Source organism: Enhydra lutris, unplaced genomic scaffold, assembly GCF_002288905.1.
Source record: "Enhydra lutris kenyoni isolate GAN:26980312 unplaced genomic scaffold, ASM228890v2 scaffoldscaffold245, whole genome shotgun sequence".
NCBI classification, from domain to species: Eukaryota; Metazoa; Chordata; class Mammalia; order Carnivora; family Mustelidae; genus Enhydra; species Enhydra lutris.
Window position 1 is genome coordinate 19,163 of NW_019154329.1, and position 21,290 is coordinate 40,452.

Sequence of the window (21,290 nt, forward strand, 5' to 3'; positions counted from 1 at the left end):
AACCCAATGCAGAGCTCAATCCTAGGACCCTGAGATCATGACCTGAACAGAAACCTTGAGTCGGCCCCTTAACTGACTGAGCCACTCAGGTGCCCCTAAAACTTGTTTTTGATCAACGATGCAAGAGGAAAGACAGAATCATCTCTCCATTTTCACTGGAGAATTTTACTTTTAAGATTCATGGACAATTTTACTTCTTCACCTTCCTTCTTGTCCTGAAAATTTCAGTCCTAAAACTATTAAGCAGAGCAGAACAGGAGGGAAGCATGTGACCGAGGGGGAGGGAGCCACTGTAGCCCAGAGCAAAAGTCAGAGCCCCAGCAGGGTAAAGAGGGTGTCCACATGGCATGGGGTCCAGCAAAGTGAAGAAGGTGTCACTGAGTGGGAGGGGGCATCCTGACACAAGGTATTAGAGCCCAAGTGGGATGAGGAGGGCATTTCATAGGGGCTGGGGTCGTGGCAAAGATGGGAGATTGGTTAGAAATAGGGGTTGATCCAAAAAGCAAACAAATTCAGAATAACAGAAGCCAGATTTCTCAATGTTGAGGAAGGGAGGTATAAATATAGAAAGGGGGTACCTAGAATGAACCCCCGCATATGGATTAGAATTTCAGGTGATAGTCTGAACTAAAAAATTTTTTAGTATGTATAAATAGATATAGAAATAAATGTAACTGGGGGCATGCCTGGGTGGCTCAATCGGTTAAGCATCTGCCTTCAGCTCAGGTCATGATCTGGAGGTCCTGGGATGGAGTCCCGCATGAGCAAGGAGCCTGCTTCTCTCTCTGTCTCCCACTCCCCCCTGTTTGTGTGCATTCTCTCTCTCTCTCTCACCAAATAAATAAATAAAATATCTCAAAAAATATATAACTGTAAATTGCGTGTGTGTATGTGTGTGTGTGTGTGTGTGTGTGTGTGTGTGTTTAGACTCCTTAACTCTGGAAGGGCCTGGGAAGAGTGACACTTCCATAACAGTGAGTAGGTCTTGGTTTCTAATTATCATCCTGGCCCCCAGATCACGGTTTTTAAACACTCCACACCATTAAAAATTGAATCAGAGATTCTTGGATTACTGGTCGATTCCAGGGGCTTGAAAAGAGGTATCTTCTTATATCAGAAAACAAAAGATGGTCAAAGAATGATGGGGCATGTCAAAGGGACAGACTCCAGCTTAAAGAAGCTCCCATTGGACTAATCTGTGACAATCTGAGCATTAAAAAAATAATGATAATAATAGATTACAAGCTATTAAACAAAATAGGAGACCATGAGTTCATAACTAAATACACACATATAGGGGCGCCTGGGTGGCTCAGTTGGTTAAGCATCTGCCTTTGGCTCAGGTTGTGATCCCAGGGTCCCAGGATCCCTCCCCACATCGGGCTCCCTGCCCAGTGGGGAGTCTGCTTCTCCCTGTCCCTCTGCTCCTCTCCCTGCTCATGTTCTCTCCCTAGCTCACTCAAACAAATAAAATCTTTGAAAAATAATAAATAAATAAATAAATAAATAAATAATACGTTCAAACTCGGAGACGGTATACCCAGGGACGCCTGGGTGGCTCAGTCCTTAAGTGTCTGCCTTTGGCTCGGGTCGTGATCCCAGGGTCCTGGGATCAAGCCCTGCATCAAGCTCACTACTCAGCGGGAAGTCTGCTTCTCCCTCTCCCACTCCTCCTCCATGTGTTCCCTCTCTCACTGTCTCTCTCTATATATCAAAATAAATAAAATATTTTTTTAAAAAGGTATATCTGCATAGTTTCAAAATACCTCCTCACAAACTACCAATTCCTTATAAAGGGAAAAGAGTAAGTAAGTGGAGAAGCCTAGAAGACATCAAGTGACCAGAGTGAAACATGGGACAGATGGAAATGGGTGCTACCTAATAAAATGTATCAAAAAGAACACAACAGTGGGGTGCCTGGGTGGCTTATCGTTTGAACATCTGACTCTTGATTTCAGCTCAGGTCATGAGCCCATGGTCATGAGATCAAGCCCCATGTTGGGCTCCACACAGTGCAGAGTCGGCTTGTCCCTCACCTCTGCTCTCCCCCCACCCACTTTCTCTCTCTCTCTCTCAAATAAATAAGATGTTTAAAAAGAAAAAAAAAATGGGGCACCTCGGAGGCTGAGTCGGTAAGCCTCTGGCTCTTGGTATCAACTCAGGTCATGATCCCATGGGTAGTGAGATCAAGCCCCACGGAGGGGGGAGGCCCTCCACTCGCGGCAGAGGGTCTGCTTGAAGATTCTCTCCGCCACCCTCCGAATAAATAAATAAATAAATCTTTAAAAAAATTTTTTTTAAGATTTTATTTATTTATTTGACAGAGAGAGAGACAGAGATCACAAGTAGGCAGAGAGGCAGGCAGAGAGAGAGGGGGAAGCAGGCTCCCCGCTGAGCAGAGAGCCTGATGCGGGGCTCCATCCCAGGACCCTGAGATCATGACCTGAGCTGAAGACAGAGGCTTAACCCACTGAGCCACCCAGGCACTCTGTAGAGGAATGTTCTTAAACGCAGGAATTACACACTCAAGTATTTGAAAGCAATGGGCAGCGGGTTGGCAATTTACTCTCAAATGGTTCAAGTTGAAAAAAGTTTCCTGCACTATACTTGCAACCTTTCTGTGTTTGTGATGGTTTCAAAATAAATCTCATGTGAAGAGGCAAGCAAAAACGTGCAGCTAAAACAAATAGGCAAATATCATCAATAATTAATCAAAGTATTTTGATTTTCAGTCAGCTTATTTTAGTTTGTGATTGGTCATGATTTGTTTGGTCATTTTCTTTTCTTTTCTTTTTTTCTTTTTTTTTAAAGATTTACTTATTTATTTATTTGACAGACAGAGATCACAGGCAGGCAGGCAGGCAGGCAGAGAGAGAGAGAGGAGGAAGCAGGCTCCCTGCTGAGCAGAGAGCCCGACACGGGGCTCCATCCCAGAACCCTGGGATCATGACCTGAGCCGTAGGCAGAGGCTTTAACCCACTGAGCCACCCAGGTGCCCCCATTTTATTTTCTTTATTTTTAAAGGTTTTATTTATTTACTTGACAGAGAGGAGAGCACAAGTAGGCAGAGCGGCAGACAGAGAGGGAGAAGCAGGCTCCCCGCTGAGCAGGGAGCCGGACTCGAGATTTGATCCCAGGACCCTATTTTATTTTAAAGATATATTTTTTTAGGGGCGCCTGGGTGGCTCAGTGGGTTAAGCCTCTGCCTTCGGCTCAGGTCATGATCTCAGGGTCTTGGGATCGAGTCCTGCATCGGGCTCTCTGCTTGGTAGGGAGCCTGCTTCCTCCTCTCTCTCTCTCTCTGCCTGCCTCTCTGCCTACTTGTGGTCTCTCTCTCTCTGTCAAATAAATAAATAAATAAATAATCTTTTAAAAAAAAGTTTTTTTTTTTAATTTTTAAGTAATCTCCACACCCAACGTGCATCTTGAACTCTTTGCCCCAAGATCAAGAATCAACCTGCTCTACCAACTGAGCCAGCCAGGTGGCCCCCACCTCCATTTTCTCATTTTAAATATTCACTTTCATTCCTGATTTTCTATTCCTGAAGAGGGAACCGCCAAATTGTATAAGTGTCAGGCCCCATAAAACTGCTATCCACTATTGGCCTTTCTTGTGCCTTTTGAAGATGAGGGAACTGAGGCACAAAAATATGAAGTGACTTGCCTAATGGTCATTAAGTGATAAAGCAGAATTTGAACCCAGGCAGTATGACTCCAGAGTCTCCATAGAGGGAACTCCAAAGACTCAGGGAGATAAAAGGATGTGAAAGGAACTTTGAAAGTGGAAGGATTAAGATCACTCACAATCAAATGAAAGTTGCACACGCGTTTGTCTGCTGGGCCTTGGTTCCTTCAGGCAGGGGAGAGGGAGGAAAGTCCTCTCCCCCTATGCCAGAGACTGCTTGGCATTTCAAGTCCAAGACCTCACTTTGTTATTGTCCCAGATGAAGCACCTGAGGCCCACAGAGATCAGCCCAAGGTCACACACCTGGAAAATGATAGAGCCAGGAGCCAGTGCCAAGGGTGGTGATGGCTGCCCGACAGTGTGCTAGCGGAAGGCTTGCCAAGCTGGGCTTGCCAAGGTCCATGGACACGACACAGCCGAGGACCTTCCCACCCTCTCTCACACCCCATGCCCCACCATCCAAAGACAGACGCCCAGGACAGATTTGCCATGTGGCTGGCGGCAGCGCGACGTGACTGCCCAGATGATAAGTAGGCAACGTCTGTAGACCAGGCAGCTTCAAGGTGGGGACCCAGGTGGCCACTAGCTCTGGAAAACTTAGGTCACACAGCTTGGGCCGCATCATGGGCCAGTGGGTCTAGGGGAACAAACAAGGACTTTAGAGTCAGACAGATCTGGGATCTGGTTCTTCTTAGTGGTGTGACCTTGGGCAAGTCACTTCACCTCTTTGAGTTTCAAAAAGTAAGAATCTTGCCTCCTGGGGAAGCTCTAAGGATTAGAACGGGAAGGGCATACAGTAGGCTCTCAGTAAATAGCAGCCGTTCTTCATTAGCATTCTGCTAGGACTTCTCAGCAGATACAGCCTTTCAGGAACTTTCGGAATCCAAGCTGAGGAGAGAGAGTTCTTAAGGACCTTATTTTCTGCAGGGCCCCCAGATCTGGAGTCAGGGGAGGGAGGCCTCCTAGCCTGCACAGTGGGCAAAGTCCTCTCAGCCCCCCAGGGTCCTGGCTCCCTTCCCCATAGCCTGTTCCTTACCAACAACAGGAGCAAAGCCCCAAGGTTAGGCAAACAAGTCAGTGATAAGGCACTTCCAGGTTGGGCCTTGCATTCAAGGTTCGTCCAGCTCCGGGGCTGGCTTCCAAGCTTAGTGAGAGTCCTGCAGGCACCAATAGGGACACCTGCAATGGCCACCTGCTGATTGTGCTCCTGAGGCCTTGGTGCCCTGGTACAGCCCGGGTTAATGACCCTGTTTATCCACTTGAGTCATCCGATAAGGGGCAGCGCTGCACAGGCTGTTTCATTGACTGAGGCAGTATCAGCGCCACGTGGAACTCCCAAAGCCTCCTCCCCTGCCACTTCCCCACCAATCCTGCAGGCCGGTGCGTGTTTCTTTCTTTCTTTCTTTTTTTTTTTTCAATGAACATGACTTCTGGAGTCAAGGTTGTCATGCCATCCCCTCCACCCCCACCCACCGTCCCTCCCACTGGGGATATATATAGCACCCAGGAGGGCAGAGCAGAGGGCAGGAGGGCCAGAAGGAAGGAAGAGCAGCTCCCCAACCATGAGCTCCAGCCAGCCAGGGACCTGCCCATGCCAGGGTGCTGCAGGCCGCCCAGCCATTCTGTACGCGCTTCTGAGCCCTAGCCTCAGGGCTAGGCCCTCTGTGCCCCCGGCTCGGAGTCACTGCCTGTGCAGACAGCATCGGCCCGTCCGGCTGTGCGCTCCGCATCGCACCTGCCGGGAGGCCTTGGATGTTCTGGCCAGGACAGTAGGCTTCCTCAGGAATCTGCCGGCCTTCTGCCAGCTGCCCCCTCAGGATCAGCAGCGGCTGCTGCGGGGCTGCTGGGGCCCCCTCTTCCTGCTGGGGTTGGCCCAAGACACTGTGACTTTCGAGGTGGCCGAGGCCCCGGTACCCAGCATACTCAAGAAGATCTTGCTGGAGGAGCCCAGTAGCAGCTCAGGCGGCGGCCAGCTGCCGGATCGGCCCCAGCCCTCACTGGCGGCGGTGCAGTGGCTTCGGGGCTGCCTGGAATCCTTCTGGAGCCTGGAGCTGGGCCCCAAGGAATATGCCTTCCTGAAAGAGACCATCCTCTTCAATCCTGGTGAGCTTCCAGACACTCCTGGATGGGGGCCCAGCCAGGGAAGGCTCCTTCTGAGGGCTTGACACCCGTTATCTCTTTGGGTCCTCATTATCGCTGAAAGTCACCTGACAAAAGAGGCTCAGAGAGGTTAAGTGAATTGCTGAAGGTCACACAGCCTCGTAGAGCCAATGCAGAGATGGGAATTCAGGTTTATTCCCTCCAGAGGCTGGTCCTTGCCACTCTGCTTAAGAAACTTGCCCCTGACCCTCCGGGAAGGTGGGCAGACACAGCTGTGCCTCAGCCACAGGTAAAACTCTGTGGGTTCAGAAAGACCCCATAGAGAAGAATGAAAATGTAAGATGAAAATTCCTCACCAAAAAGACCTCATGGAATATATAAACTACAGTAACAAATACTAGTGATAGTAATGAATATTCATATTACATTCACCGTATGCTAGGTCCAATTAAAAGGGTTTTGCAGATACTAGCTGATTTAAACTTCATAACATGCCTAGGAGATAGGTGTTATTATCCCCATTTTACAGATGAGGAAACTGAGGCACAGATATTCATTTATCTGAGGTCACGCAGCTAATAAGTGACAGCATGAGATTCAAAAAGGCAGCCTGGCTCTTAACCATTACTCTGGGCTGCCCCATAAAAGGACCAATAAATAAAATAAATAAATGGAAGAGGTAGTAATAGGGCCTCAAAGACAAAACCAGTGACCTTAGGTCTTGGGTCAGTACTGCTGCCTGGGAGTGGGGTACTCAGCTGCCCTCTTCCCCCTCTCTGCCCACAGACGTGCCAGGCCTCCATGCCTCCTCCCACATCGGACACCTGCAGCAAGAGGCTCACCATGCACTGTGGGAGGTCCTGGAGCCCTGCTGCCCCGCTGGCCAAGGCCGCTTGGCCCGCGTCCTCCTCACAGCCTCCACCCTCAAGTCCATCTCACCCAGCCTGCTTGGGGACCTCTTCTTCCGCCCGATCATTGGAGACATTGACATCGCTGGCCTCCTTGAGGACATGCTTTTGCTGAGCCAACCTATTCCAGCCCAGGCTGAGATCAAGTGTAGGTGGGGCAGAGGCTGGCAGCCCTGACTTGGGCCTGTCCCCAGGGGTGACCCAGTGTTCCCGGGATGGGGGGCAGTCTGTATAGGCAGGCTTCAGCTCCCCTGGAATAAGCTGGCTGTGGCCCAACAAGATGGGCTCTGGGGCCCCTCCCTCACCACAGCCCCTCTTGGCCTCTCTTGGTTTGACATGGTGCTCCAGCTGTCCGGCCATCCCTTAGTGGTCCTCAGAGCCTCTGGGCCAAGACTCCTGACCTCTCCTGAGATGGGGATGGAAGCTTAGATTGCTCATTGGGACAAGAGTCCTACTGACTTTGTACAGAAGTGATTTAAGTTATTGGTTTTTGTAATAAAAGGCATGACACCCTTGGAGCCTGACCCTGTAATTTGTACATGTGGAAGGGACTGTCCCACCTCCAGGGTCCACCCTACCCCTATCAGAAGGAGTTTGAGAGGAAGGAGCCATAAGGAGCACTGGAGCCAGGCTTCAGGGAACTGGGATATTAGTTTTTCAGGGTGGGAGGATTATTCCATTTGGGGGGAATGAGATTTATTTTGCACAGGCCTGAATCCAGGGGAGAGGACCAGTTCAGGCCTCCTTACTTCCTTGCCTTTATCTTTGGGGGTGTCTTTTCCCTATCTCCAAGTCCCCCAGTGAACTCTGACCCCTGCAGGCTCCCTCTGTCCTCAACAGAGTCAGATCACAGCGAGTAAGAAATACGAAGCAGCCCATTCCCATATTGAAACAGGTAAGGTCACTGGAATTTCTGCAGTTTGGGATCCTTCACATCCCCATTCCTGCAGGTGACAGAAGAGGACAGTCCACTCTGTCCCAATGGCAGGAGCAAGGGCACTCAGGGCTGGCCTGGTGCAGCTGCATGGAGGTCAAGGCCTCCCAAAGTTTAGCTGCCACCTTAGCTGTTAAAGTCTGAGACTCTTCCATGGCACTTGGTTCACAGCTATGGCCCTGACCCCTCCTGAGTTCCCCCTTCCATGGCCCCTCTGTCCCAGCCCTTCTCCTGGAATCCAACCTCGTTGGCCAGCAACCAGAGAGGTGGTGTCTGGCATCTCGGAGGCCTCCAGAATTGCTCCATTCAGTGTGTGGCTTGTGTCCATTCTGACAGGTCAATGTCTGCACCTCCCTGGTGGTTAAAGATTTTGAGTATCACCTGGGCTAGGGTGACTGACCTGCAGGCAGGAGGGAATGATAACAACACACATGCCTACAGGACCCCCTTGCACATCTCCCCCTTTCTTTAGCAGGAAGGCCCCTGCCCATATCAGTCCCACCCCCGTCACCACCAGTTTGGATCCTCTTCATGGGGCCAAGTTAATTATTGCTCAATGCGAGGTCATTCACTCAGGGACTACAGTCGAAGAGTTGTCATTCAGGACTCTTCTGAAGGCCCCCAGGATAGGACAATGCCCTCGTGCCAGCAGCAAGGGCACCCCTGTCCCTTACCCAATCAGCAACTCACCACTCAGACACCAGAGTGACAGAAACATACAGCTCACACCACACAACAAAGACACACACAACTCAGACCTACAACTCTCTCTCTCCATCCTACACACACACACACACACGTCAAGACATACAAGTCAGACACACTTACACAGACCCATAAAAAAGACCCACCATCCACCCACACGCAGCATGGAAATGCACAGCCAAGATACACGCACCCAGTGACATACAGCAAACCCACACACATGACAATAGCCACCCGCACGGAAGCCAGATGTTCACACACCCATCCCTATGCCCAAGGGCAGGGCACACAATATGGGGACACCCTCATACTGGGGCATGTTTTCCATTTTCTGTATGTCACAAGAGAAAGAAAAGGGGCCCCCAATGTAAGCCGACCGATGTCTCCACATCTTCAGGGTCTACCCAGAGCCTGCTAATCCAGACCAGACTGTTCTGCTTGGCATTTGGGGCCTCAACTAACCAATCACCCCCTTTCTCCATAGTGACCCCAACGTCTACCCTCCTCTCAGACAGGCCATTCCCTGTTCAACAGCTCCCCCAAGCCAGGAGGTAATCAAAGTCCCAAATAGAAGCATCCTTTAAAGCCCAGAGCAGACCTTGCTGTCTTCAGCCCCCTAACCTTCTGCCAGCCCTCCCAGACTCAGAGCTCAGGCCCTCAGGCCCCTCTCCCTGCCTGCCCTTGTCAGCACTTGGACACACACTGCCCATCTCACCACGCAGATGCAGGAGGGAACTCTTCCAAGAGCAGCTGCCTTGTCTCTCCAGAGGAACCAAATCCAGGGGATTCGGGGGTTTCAGGTCATTCTTTTATGTTCCTTCACTAACCGCCCCCATTAGTGTACTGTTGCACCTCTCTGAACCTGAGGCTGAATCTTCCTGCCCCTCACCCCTTCCCTCCCCCTACCTTGAACAGCCACTAGAAAGTGCTCCTCTCCACTACCCACCCCAGCCTTTCCCCTCAACTTATCTAATGTTTCCATCATCTCAAGAGCTTCCCTGATTAGCACTGCCTTGCTCCTTTGCAAACTTCTTCCCTGTCCCCTTCACATGGTTGGGGAGCTACACTTCTGCTTCTCATCTGTATCTCCTGTCACTCCCTGTGCCCTATCCAAACTTTCTGCAAGGAAGATCAAGAGAAATCTAGCAAAACTAAAGAGAGAGTTATAATACTATAGGAAAACGGATGCTTTCTCTGTGAGACAAAAGTGGGGGACTGTGTCTCCATTAACAGCAGCTTAGAAGTGGGAACTGTGCCTCATCAGCCAGAGAGGGTAGAGGAGGAAACAGGCTCTGACAGTGTATGCAACTTACTCAGTGTCTGGACCGATCACTACCTGTGCCGAGATTTGAACTCAGACTTGTGTGACTGTGGAGGCCAGGCTCACCAGCACAGGCTGGCATGAGCCACGGCCAGGATCAGGCTGTCTGGAGCCACCTCAGCCACTGTGTACTGACCATCTGCCCTCTCAGCCATGATCCCTATCCTCAGGCCCAGCCAGGGATGACTCACTAGGAATCAGGAAAGGGCTCAGCTTTGGGTATCATTTTATTATCGCCGTTATCCCTACCTTCATTAGCCTAATCATCGACTGCTTAATAAGCAGTCCGGGTGCCTTGGCCAACACACCCTGGCTTTGGGTTTCCTAGAACCTCTGATGCCAGCAAAAAGACAACACCTACCATCCATCCATCCATCCATTCATGCCATCATTCAACATCTCTCTTGATGACCACTTGTACCAGACTCTGTGCTGGATGCTAAGAGACTCAAAATACCAAGATTTAGCTCCTGCCTTCACTGAACATCCTGTCTGTGGCAGAGAGAGACACAGAAGGAAGTGCAACCCAGAGCAATCAGAACCGTGATAGAGGGATGTTTGGAGAGAGCAGGAGCTCAGAAGAGGGAATGATTAAATCTGCCTGGAGGTGGGAAGAATGCTTCAGCCCGTGGTCACTGCTCTGAGCTAAAGAGAATGAATAGGGGTTCGCCGGGCAACCAAGGGATGGGCATTCCACATAGAGGGAATGAGAGGTGCAAAGACACCGAGATGACAGAGAGCAAGGGTGTTCAGCTAACTGCAAATGGCCTGGGGCAACTTGGGCCCAGAGCAGCAAGAGATGGGCCTGGAAAGGTAGACAGGCACCATGTCCCAGAACAAGGCCACAGAGAAAGGCAAGCCCAGTGAAGCTGCTGGAGGCAACAAGGCTAAGTCTCAGGGGAATCGGGGTTAACAAGGGGAAATCACTCATTCCTGGTGGGTCATTGAGGGTCATACCAAACAATAACCAGCTAACAATCCCCAGCCACACCCAACAGCACATCCCCACATCGGTGCCAGGAGTAGTCATTCAAAATCAATGGCAATTTTCTGAGTCTCCTACATATCGAGCATCAATGCAAGGTTCTGGAAAATTAGGCCCACAATGGCAATTGTGTGGAACCCTAAGTGCATAACTTCTTGGGTCAGCTAACAGCTTTTTCAGAGCACACAGCTTGTGTGCTGTAAAACACTTATTTTTCTATTTTCAGACTTTTCAAAATATAGTTTTAATTCAACCTTTTCTGTCTGATGAACAGAAAAGTACACAAATCATACATGTACAGCTTAATGAGTTATCACAAAATGAACACCTTGCCGTAACCACCACCCAGATCAAGAAATAGAGCTTTAGCAACACCCCAGAAACGCTCCCCATCACCACCCTCTCCTTCCTCCTGAAATGGTGTCACTATCCCCGATTTCCAACATAAGAAAGATTATTTGTCTTAAACTTTATATAAATGGAATCATATAGAGCATGAACTCTTTTGTCTTTCACTTAATGTTGTGTCAGATTCATTCTGACCTATTCATTTTCATTGCTGTAAAGTATCCCATTACATCACAATTCATTTACCCAGGATAGTGCCAATGACCATTTGGTTAATCAAATAATATTGTTAGGATTATTCCTGCACATCTTTTGGCACACAGATGTTTCCAGATATGTTGTTATATAACAAGAACTGGAATTACCAGGTCATAGAAGGTATGCTCAACTTAAGTAGATCTTGCCAAATTTTCTGAAGTAGTTGTGTCAATTTACACTTGCCTCAGCAGATTTTAAAATCTAGATATGTATAACAATCCTATCTGCAAATACCCAGACTTTCATTAAAACAGTTTTTATTTTTTTCTTTCCCAAATAGGTGTATATATGTGATCAACACCAAATGAACACTTGCTTTATTGCTTTTGGAAATGAGTTATTTTCCCTTTTAAGATGTTTCATTAAAATTGAGTAAGAGAAAATAACATTTATAAAATATACTAAGTGTAAAGAATAACAGTACAATGAACCCTCATCATGTCCCATCAACTTTGAAGTCCTTTTCTAAATCTATCACCTCCTCCCAAAGGTAATGATTACCCTGAATTTGGGGTTAATCATTTCCTTTTATTTATGATTTTATTTTATTATTTTTATTTATTTTTTTTAAGATTTTATTTATTTATTTGACAGAGAGAGATCACAAGTAGGCAGAGAGGCAGGCAGAGAGAGAGAGAGAGGGAAGCAGGCTCCCTGCTGAGCAGACAGCCCGATGTGGGACTCGATCCCAGCACCCTGAGATCATGACCTGAGCTGAAGGCAGTGGCTTAACCCACTGAGCCACCCAGGCGCCCCTATTTTATTATTTTTAAAGAAGATTTTATTTATTTGACAGAAAGAGAGGTAGCGAGAGCAGGAACACAAGCACGGGTAGTGGGAGAAAGAGAAGCAGGCTTCCGGCCGAGCAGGGAGCCCCATGTGCGGCTCGATCCCAGGACCCAAGGATCATGAACTGAGCAGAAGGCAGATGCTTAACAACTGAGCCACCCAGGGGCCCCTCTTTATGATTTTAATGCATATTTACTTAAGTATCTCCAAGAAACACTTTTGTTTGTATTTTTGAACTTTTCATATAAATAATTCCATTTTCTGACTTAGTTCCCCTCAACATTATATTCCTGCTGAACAGTACTAAAAGCCGATTTTTTGCTCTTGCGAACAATTTAGCTACAAATATTCATATGTATTGTCAAATAAAAAACAAATCTGGACTCAGTAAAGAGAGACTTCATTTTAAATGATTATTGCAAGACAGGAAAGGAACTATTGAAAGGGAGAAAGAAGCTCTTGCAATGGGACTGTGAGAACTACCTGCACCTTCAAGGGTTCAGCAAAAGGAGTCCATCATTCATAAGAAGAGTAAACAAGGCTAGAAAAAAACGGGATGTGAGGAAGTGGGATGACCAGGAGTGGCATGACAGGACAGTAGATCAGAAAATGTTTTACCCTGAAGCCAGCCTATTCTCAGGAGGGGTTGTGTGCTGGCTCAAACTTGGGGGGTGGGTAGGGGAGGCAAAGTTCAGGGACCTAGGGGAAGGAGAAAAGCTTAACCAAAGTTTGGTTAGCAAGCATTTTGCTCTGATTGATCAGTGGGGACAAGCAGTTCATCTAAGCGTTTACAAGGCAAAGAACTGGAATTTGGAGTCTGTTGCTAGCCTTGACATAGGTAAACAAGGGGGCACCCATGAGTTTTATCTAAGTCATATAAAGGAGCGTGTTTCTTTGCTGTAAGCTGTGCTCCCGAACACAAAAGAGTGGGATGGAGTTTCTTAACCTTCGCTCTTCCCCCGTATCACAGGGCAGCGAGAAATTTAATATTGCCAATACAGAGATATATGCAAGAATTTCTTTTAAGTATATACATGGTAGTGGAATTGCTGGGTCAGTGGATGTGGGTAGCTTCACTTCTACCGGGTAATATCAAATTCTTTTCCAGAGTATTTGTTCTAGCTTACACTCCACAACAGTATACGGGAGATCTAGTTGTTCTACACTGTCACAGACACTTGAGGATTTAAAATTTTTCGCCAGTCTGATGTAGGTTAAGTGGGTCTCACTGCATTTCATTTATTATCAATGAGATTGAGGCTCTTTTCTGTGAAGTGTCTTCGGTCCACTTTTCAATAGAATTATCTTTTCCTTAGAGATTTGTGGGAAGGCATGAATATGCTTTGGAAGAATAAGTGGATGAACAACTGAACAGGCTCTGAGCGGAGAAAGCTGAGATTAGGTGTGGGAAATCCCCAATAACCAAAAACCTTAAAAAAAAACCTGCCTCTCCCGCAGCTTTCTGATTTTATCACCACTAACGCCTTATAAAAGAGATCTGTAAACCCATTTCTCAGGTGAGTGTTCTCATCATCGTTGGCTTCTCCCTGCCGGAGAGCGACCCGAACGACTCACCCCCAAACTTCTCTGCTCCTCGACCACGACCCGCCCAACTAATCACGGGTTACTCAACGTCGTACAGAAGAGACCGCAGCGCCACTTGTCATATTCTCGCGAGAGTTAGTTCCAGCCGATCATGTGACAGGCTAAGATGGCGGTGCCCAGCGAGGCGGCGGAGGAGGCAGCAATTTACTTAATAGTGAGCGGTATTCCCGCGTGTTTGCGCTCGGCCCATCTCCGGAGCTACTTTAGCCAGTTCCGGGAACAGCGCGGCTGTGGCTTCCTGTGTTTCCACTACCGACATCGGCCTGAGCGGGGTCCTTCCCAGGCTCTTCCCGAGTCTGCCCTAACTCCTGTCGGCCAGGTTCTCGCCCAGAGTTCGGTCACCGATGCCCACGCTCTCTCCACTCCGGACTGTGCTCCCGCCCAGACCCTCACTTGCTGCTGCGTCATCTCGGTACGGGGGGCAACTCAAGCTCAGCAGCTTCTTCGCATGTACTCGGGCCGCCGGTGGCTGGATTCTCAGGGAACTTGGCTGCCGGGTCGTTGTTTGATCCGCAGACTGCGGCTACCTACTGAGGCATCAGGTACGCGTGGGAAAGATAATAGACTGAGCCTACCCGCCCTGAAACAGAGACACCTTTCTTGAGGGATGACGGGGATAAGTCAGGTCTCTGGTTATCAGACTTTTTAAGAGTTTAGGTCATTTCTGAACAGAGCCTCAGACTCAACTGCACGTTAGTCTAACTTACAGGGGAAAGAACGGTAAGAGGTCTAATGGGATGATCCTTCATTTTCCAATATATTAGATTACTTCTGACAACCTTTATCTGAGAGGTTGATATTCCACTGACACGGAAGGAAGAAAAGGAAATGAGGTTTCTAATCCTCTTACTGTCATTTATCAAAATATTTTGTCAGAGAGCGCGCGCGTGCTCAAGAAGGGAGAGTGGCAGGCAGAGAGAGAAGCAGGCTCCCCGCCAAGCAAGGAGGCGATGCGGGGCTCGACCCCAGAACCCCAAGATCACAACCCTAACCGAAGGCAGACTCTTAACCGATTTAGGCACCCAGGCGTCCCTTATTTTCTGTCTTTATTGTATTCTTCGTTGCTTCCTATCCAGCCTTGTCTTGAGAAGACGCAAATGAAAAGACAATCTCTTGTCTCTGGACACTCCCATTTTCATGGGAAATCACTTTGATGGGGTAACAGGAAACACTTCGGAGTCTTCTAATTCATTCATTCATTCAACAAATCAAGCTTATATGCTACACTTAGTGTGACTGTAGCAACTGTGCAGAGAACAGTTAGACACAGTGTGTGCTCAGGATTCAGAGAGGAAGACAGATTTGTAAAAAGGTAATTGTCACAAAGATGCCATTCTAATTGCTAACATTTACTGAACACTTCCTGTGTACTTACTAGGCACTGTTCTAAGCCTTTCATTTTCTTACTGACTCCTTGCGGCAATCCTATAAGGTCGGAGTTGTTGTTACTACCCATTTTATAGGTGAGGATACTGAAGGGTACTTAAATTCTGTTACCTGCCCAAGGTTACAGAGCTAGGAAGTGGCAGAGTCACAATACAAACCCAGGCATATTGTTCCAGAGCCTATGCTCTTTATTACCAAGTGTTGAGGGATGACAGGGAAGGGAGAAACTGATCTAGAGGGATTAGGAAATGTGGCTTTTCACCTGGATCTGAAAGAGAAACAGGAGTTTGTAGGAAGGAACGGTGTTTAAAGTAAATGGCATTTGCAGACACAGAAAGATGTGAAAGTCCATGGAACTTTCAGGGCATGTTAAATTGTTTGGTGTGGTTGAAGCACATGATATGAGAATGTGGAGGGAGTGGGGCTGGTGGCAGTTGAGAATCAAAAAGTCAACAGGAACCAGATCTGAAAGAAACTTGTGTGCTCAGCTGAGGTGATGAGAAATGGCATGAAATTATTAGGTGGTTCTGGTCAGGGAATGGAGGAAGTTACTCTGGAGAAGTCTGAAAGGGAGAAAGATCATTAGCCTAAAACAGTTGAACAGATTTCTGGCTCAAGTGTTGCTGGAGGCTTCTAGGTTTCAAGAGCTCTTCCTTCCTCTGCTTTCCAAGGTTTGGGCTCCTTTCCTTTCAAAACCCGGAAGGAGCTGCAGAGTCGGAAAGCTAAGAGTGAAGCCTTCACTCTGGCCGATCTGAGGCAACTGCCAGAGCTGAACCCACCAGTGCTGATGCCCAATGGGAACGTGGGGACTCCTCTGCGGGTCTTTCTGGAGTTAATCCGAGCCTGCCGCCTACCACCACGGATCATCACCCAGCTGCAGCTCCAGTTCCCCAAGACAGGTTCTTCCCGGCGCTATGGCAATGTACCATTCAAGTATGAGGACTCAGAGACCGTGGAGCAGGAAGAGCTTGTGTATACGGCTGAAGGCGAAGAAATACCCCAGGGAACTTGCCTAGCAGACGTACCAGCCTGCTCCCATGGAGAGCCCGAGGAGGAAGGGGAAAAGGAGGAGGAAGAGTCACACTCAGATGATGTGAGTACAGTGAGCTACCCTGTCTTTGCTGGCAGCTTAGAGGCTAAAGCTTTAACACTATCACTCTTCAGTTGTATATTACAATAGTTCTAAACGTGCAGGCTTCTTAGGAGGGTTCCAGAGAGTTAGAACTCCGACATTGAACATAAAATTGCATTTACATTGCAAATATGCACTTCTTCGAGGAGAGGGGCCAGAGTTTTTATCAGAATATGCTCAAAGGGGTCGTCTTTGCATTCCACATAGAAGGAATGTGAGGAGCGTACTTTTTTTTTTTTTTAAGATTTTATTTATTTATTTGACAGAGATCACAAGTAGGCAGAGAGGCAGGCAGAGAGAGAGAGAGGGAGGAAGCAGGCTCCCTGCTGAGCAGAGAGCCCGACTCGGGGCTTGATCCCAGGACTCTGGGATCATGACCTGAGCCAAAGGCAGAGGCTTTAACCTACTGAGTCACCCAGGCGCCCCCGGAGCGTCCATTTCATAAATGGAAATGTGTGATCCAAGAGATAAAAGTCATGTAAGGAAGTAGAGGCAGAGCTGGGATGTGAACTTGGCCCCCTTTGCTGCTTGTCTAACATCTGTGTGCTTTCAGTATGTGGCTGAGAAGTCACCTCTATTTTCTGACCCTGAGTCTGTGGCTTGGACACTAGCCTCCACTCTAATTTTATCAATGAAATAGCCATTTCTTCTACCTCTTTCTCCAAACTCAGTTGTTCATCCATAAAACCAGGAAAGGTGTGCTTTTTTGGGGAAACCTTTTGGTGTGCATACTCTGGGTTAAAAAAAAAAAAGTCATCTACGTCTTCAAAGTTGCCAGCCCAGAGTTGCTAACATCCTTGGTATAGACTGTCTGGACTGGTCCCCAGCACCTGCTCTGCAGCAGTGATCCCTGAGGACTCTTGGGAGTTTTAACTAGACAGGGGCCCCCAAGATTTCAAGCCAGGAGTCATCCTATCATTCTGCACGTCTAGATGAGCAGCTGTGCACAGGCTAGTGCAGGATTCCAGAGACATTCCAAGATCCATTTCCTGCCTTGAAAGAGGCAAGCAGCAGCATCAGGAAAGGCTGTATGGTATGATGACCTGGGTTTGAACGCTGGCTCTGCCACTCTCATGGTGAACCATCGTAGGCAAATCACTTTACTCCTCTGAATCCAGGTCTCCTCATTTGTAGAACAGGAATGATGGTACTCACCTCACAGCGTTGTTGGGGTGATCAAAGGAACTAAGTTATGAGAAAGGCCCAACACACAGTAGACAACAGGTGTTAGTTGTTATGATGTAATGTATAGAGGCCCAAACAGTTCTTGCCAATTACCTCCAGACTGAAGAGTTTGGAGGCTGGCAAGAATGCTGTGGGCCTCGGTGTGGGGGCTTCGTGTAGGACTGTAGAACCTGAAGGATGAGGATTTACCAGGCGAAGAAGAGAAAGTAGTGGGAGAGGAGAGCAGCTGTTTCCAGCAGGTGGAACAACATGGCTGAAAGCACAGAGGTTAAGAGGGAGTCAGGCTTGGAGGAAAGTGCCAGGTATGCTGAGACACAAGGGATGGAGAAATGTGTTGGGCAAGGCCTCAGGGGCCAAATATGCACTGCTTCTAAGAGAAATTTGGAAGAATGGGCTCAGCGCCTGTCTCACAGACTTCCTGGGCCCTGAGCTGCCTCCCTTGCGGGCTTGAGGCCAGGAGGCTGGACAGGCAGGTCACCTCTCCCTGCCTTCTCCCAGGATGATGACCGGGGTGAGGAGTGGGAGCGTCACGAAGCACTGCACGAGGACGTGACCGGGCAGGAGCGCACCACCGAGCGGCTCTTTGAGGAGGAGATTGAGCTGAAGTGGGAGAAGGGCGGCTCTGGCCTGGTGTTCTACACAGACGCTCAGTTCTGGCAGGAGGAAGAAGGAGGTAATGCTGGCTGATCCCTGATCCATTCAGTCAGGGTTCTCCATTCCACATGGTGGGTTTTCTGGCAGTGAGGCCTGATAAAGGGCTAGTGAACAGCCTTACCCATCATTCCTTTTTAGGGGTGGGGGATCAGTGGAGAAAAAATGACCCCCACCCCAGAGGAGAGATTTAAAAATCAGTGAAAAGCTCCAAGTTCTAGAACACAGGTCTAAGTTTAGATTTAACTCTCAACAGAACTGTGAGTCCTTCGCTTACTCTGTTTAATGCTTTTTATCTGCAGACTTTGATGAACAGACAGCCGATGACTGGGACGTGGACATGAGTGTGTACTACGACACAGGTACTGGGCCGGGGATTGCAATACAGGGACGGGGGACTGGTGCCCTGGCCTTGCAGTGACACTTACCAGGCCTGCTGAGCAGAGGCTGAGAAAGGACCAGTTCCCTTGGGGCTGCCCACTGAGAGGGTTCCTCTCTTCAAACATCTCCACCTGTGTGCATTAAGTGCTGCTTGTGGGCAGAGCTTTTTTTTTTTCTTTTTTCTGTGGAGTCAGCCCTCAGGGCGCTCTGGTTCTGATGGGCAGACCCTGGTAGAGTGGGAGGGTCAGGAGCTCTGGTTAAGAGTTTAGATTCTGGAATCACCAAAAATGACCTGGGGTGACGGTGGGAGGGGAAGATCTGGGTTCTAATTCCACTTCTCATCTTTTGGCTCTATAACTTTTTTTTTTTTTTTTTTTAATTTATTCATTTGACAGACAGAGACCACAAGTAGAGAGGCAGACAGAGAGAGAGAGGGAGGGGGAAGCAGACTCTCCGCCGAGCAGAGAGCCCTATGCGGGGCTTGATCCCAGAACGCCGAGATCATGACCCGAGCCGAAGGCAGAGGCTTTAACCCACTGAGCCACCCAGGCGCCCCGGCTCTATAACTTTTGTGCAGTAGTTTCCTCATCTGTAAGATGGGAAAGCCAGGGTTCCTACTCTTGGTGAGCTCCCAGTTAATGAGAGAAATAATAATAAAATAATAAAACACCAGGGGCTTCTGGGTGGCTCATTTGAATGCCTGCCCTCGGCTCAGGTCATGATCCCAGGGTCCTGGGACTGAGTCTTGAGCTGGGCTCCCTGCTCAGCAGGGAGTCTTCTTGTCCCTCTCCCTCTACCCCTCCCCCTGCTTGTGTTCTTTCTTAAATAAATAATTTTTTTTTAAAAAGTAAGGGGTGCCTGGGTGGCTCAGTGGGTTAAGCCTCCGCCTTTGGCTCAGGTCATGATCTCAGGGTTCTGGAATCAAGCCCCGCATCGGGCTCTCTGCTCAGTGGGAAGCCTGCTTCCTCCACCCCCTCTGCCTGCCTCTCTGCCTACTTGTGATCTCTTTCTCTGTGTCAAATAAATAAATAAAATCTTAAAAAAAATGAAAAGTAATAAAAAACCCTAAAGACAAATATGTAAATCTTGTGAGGAGGTCCTAGAAACCTGATTATTTCCCCCCCTCTCTCTGCTGAGAGAGGCCCTTCTGCAAACTGAGTTCTACTTCCTCAGATGGTGGCGACAAAGATGCCCGAGACTCTGTCCAAATGCGTCTGGAAAGAAGACTCCGTGATGGCCAGGAGGATGACTCTGTGATCAGATGCCAAGTGGGCACCTTTGAGCGCCACACCAAGGTGAGCACTGTGCCTAGCCCATTGACCCCTCTGTATTCCTTCTCTGTCCCCATTCCTCCTCCCCTCCACCCCCAACAAGGAGCCCCATACTCTTGAGTCTTCTCTCTTCCCTGCACAGGGCATTGGACGGAAGGTGATGGAGCGGCAGGGCTGGGCTGAGGGCCAGGGTCTGGGGAGCCAGTGTTCAGGGGTGCCTGAGGCCCTGGATAGTGATGGCCAGCACCCTAGATGCAAGCGTGGATTGGGGTGAGTATGACCCAGGGACTTCTCTGGGGGACCCAGCTAGCCTTTCATCTATATCCTGGTTTCCCCCTAACTTCTTCCATCTGAGGGGATGAATTTCAAAGCAGAATTAAAAGGAAAACCTAGGTCTGGCACTTTTTTTTTTCTTTTTAAGACCAAGCCCTAAGGCTTGACAGGATCATTGATCTTTAGGGCAGTCATACCCCATGGTCTGAGGAGTTTGGACTTGATGATTGCTGTTAGGGAGTGCTTATAAGTCACAGAATGGTGACAGTTTTTCTAAACTCTGTGTACTATTTTAAATGAAAGCAGTATGTGAAACCCTAGGTTGCCGGCACTGTCATTGAATAGATAAAGGAGGCTGAAGAGCAAAGATTCAGATTTAAAGGCTCTGTCTTTGGAACAAACCAGCCATTTAAGAGCTGCTTCTCTGCCCTTTCCCAACCTAATAAAGAGTTTGAGAGCAGCCCTCTCACTGTGAGCCCTTATTAATGCAGGTACCATGGAGAGAAGCTACAGCCATTTGGGCAACTGAAGAGGCCCCGTGGAACTGGCTTGGGGCTCATCTCCACCATCTATGATGAGCCCCTACCTCAAGACCAGGGGGAGTCACTGCTGCGACGCCAACCACCCACCAGCATGAAGTTTCGACCAGATATGACCTTTGTGAGGAGTTCCAGCTGTGCCTTGGACAAGCCTTCAGAGCCTGAGTGACAGTTTCCGGGCCTTTCTTATATCACTCATAACTGCACAGGGGCAGCTCTCTGCCTTGGCCTTATCTCCGACCACAGCCTAAAGAACTTGGGGAGCAGCAATCTGTGCAGCATGTTCAGGTGCTTTATTCTGAACTTGCCTTCTGGCTCTCTACCTCAAGAGCATTTTTCCCCAAAGCTCTAACGTCCTCTTTTCCTATTAGGGCTTAATGACCTCTCATTGGTTTCCTAACCCCAGTCCCTGTTTGAGCTTGCCCACGTTGCCTCCCCCAGTACCTTGAACAGCTGTATTGACTGAAGTTCTCAGCACAGTCTTCGTCGTGGGGGCGGGGTGTCACTATAAAGGTCAGAAAGAGGATGGAATGGACCTGGAAGAGGAGAGGACTCGTGGTGCTTGGAAGAGACGATCTTAGGGTGGGCGCTCCTTGCCTCCTCCCCTAACTGGCTGGCACAGGCAGCGGCAAGGCCGCGGGAGGTGGCCCCGGTCTGCGACCTAACGGGAGAATAAATAAGTTCACTACTGGATTTCCCTTTTTTCTTCCAATTTGGACCGGGAGACGGTCGGGAAAACCTGGGTTAGAGTCGCCCACGCGATCCCAGCGCCGCACGCAGGCACCACCCCCAGCTCGGGTAGAAGGCCCCGTGTCGTCACGCACCCCGACGCCA

At 48.8% G+C, this 21,290-nt stretch overlaps 2 protein-coding genes across 2 annotated transcripts; both read left to right on the forward strand.

The window, feature by feature from the left end:
* The first annotated feature begins 5,210 nt into the window (after nt 1-5,210).
* On the forward strand, nt 5,211-6,870 carry LOC111140206 (nuclear receptor subfamily 0 group B member 2-like). The gene is made up of 2 exons (XM_022492540.1): nt 5,211-5,788; nt 6,572-6,870. The coding sequence occupies exons 1-2, from the start codon at nt 5,248-5,250 to the stop codon at nt 6,868-6,870; spliced, it is 840 nt and encodes a 279-aa protein (XP_022348248.1). The 5' UTR covers nt 5,211-5,247.
* Nucleotides 6,871-13,744: 6,874 nt separating this feature from the next.
* On the forward strand, nt 13,745-21,272 carry LOC111140201 (G patch domain-containing protein 3). The gene is made up of 7 exons (XM_022492536.1): nt 13,745-14,180; nt 15,696-16,117; nt 17,840-18,014; nt 18,295-18,354; nt 19,547-19,668; nt 19,787-19,914; nt 20,409-21,272. The coding sequence occupies exons 1-7, from the start codon at nt 13,745-13,747 to the stop codon at nt 20,623-20,625; spliced, it is 1,560 nt and encodes a 519-aa protein (XP_022348244.1). The 3' UTR covers nt 20,626-21,272.
* Nucleotides 21,273-21,290: the final 18 nt, after the last annotated feature.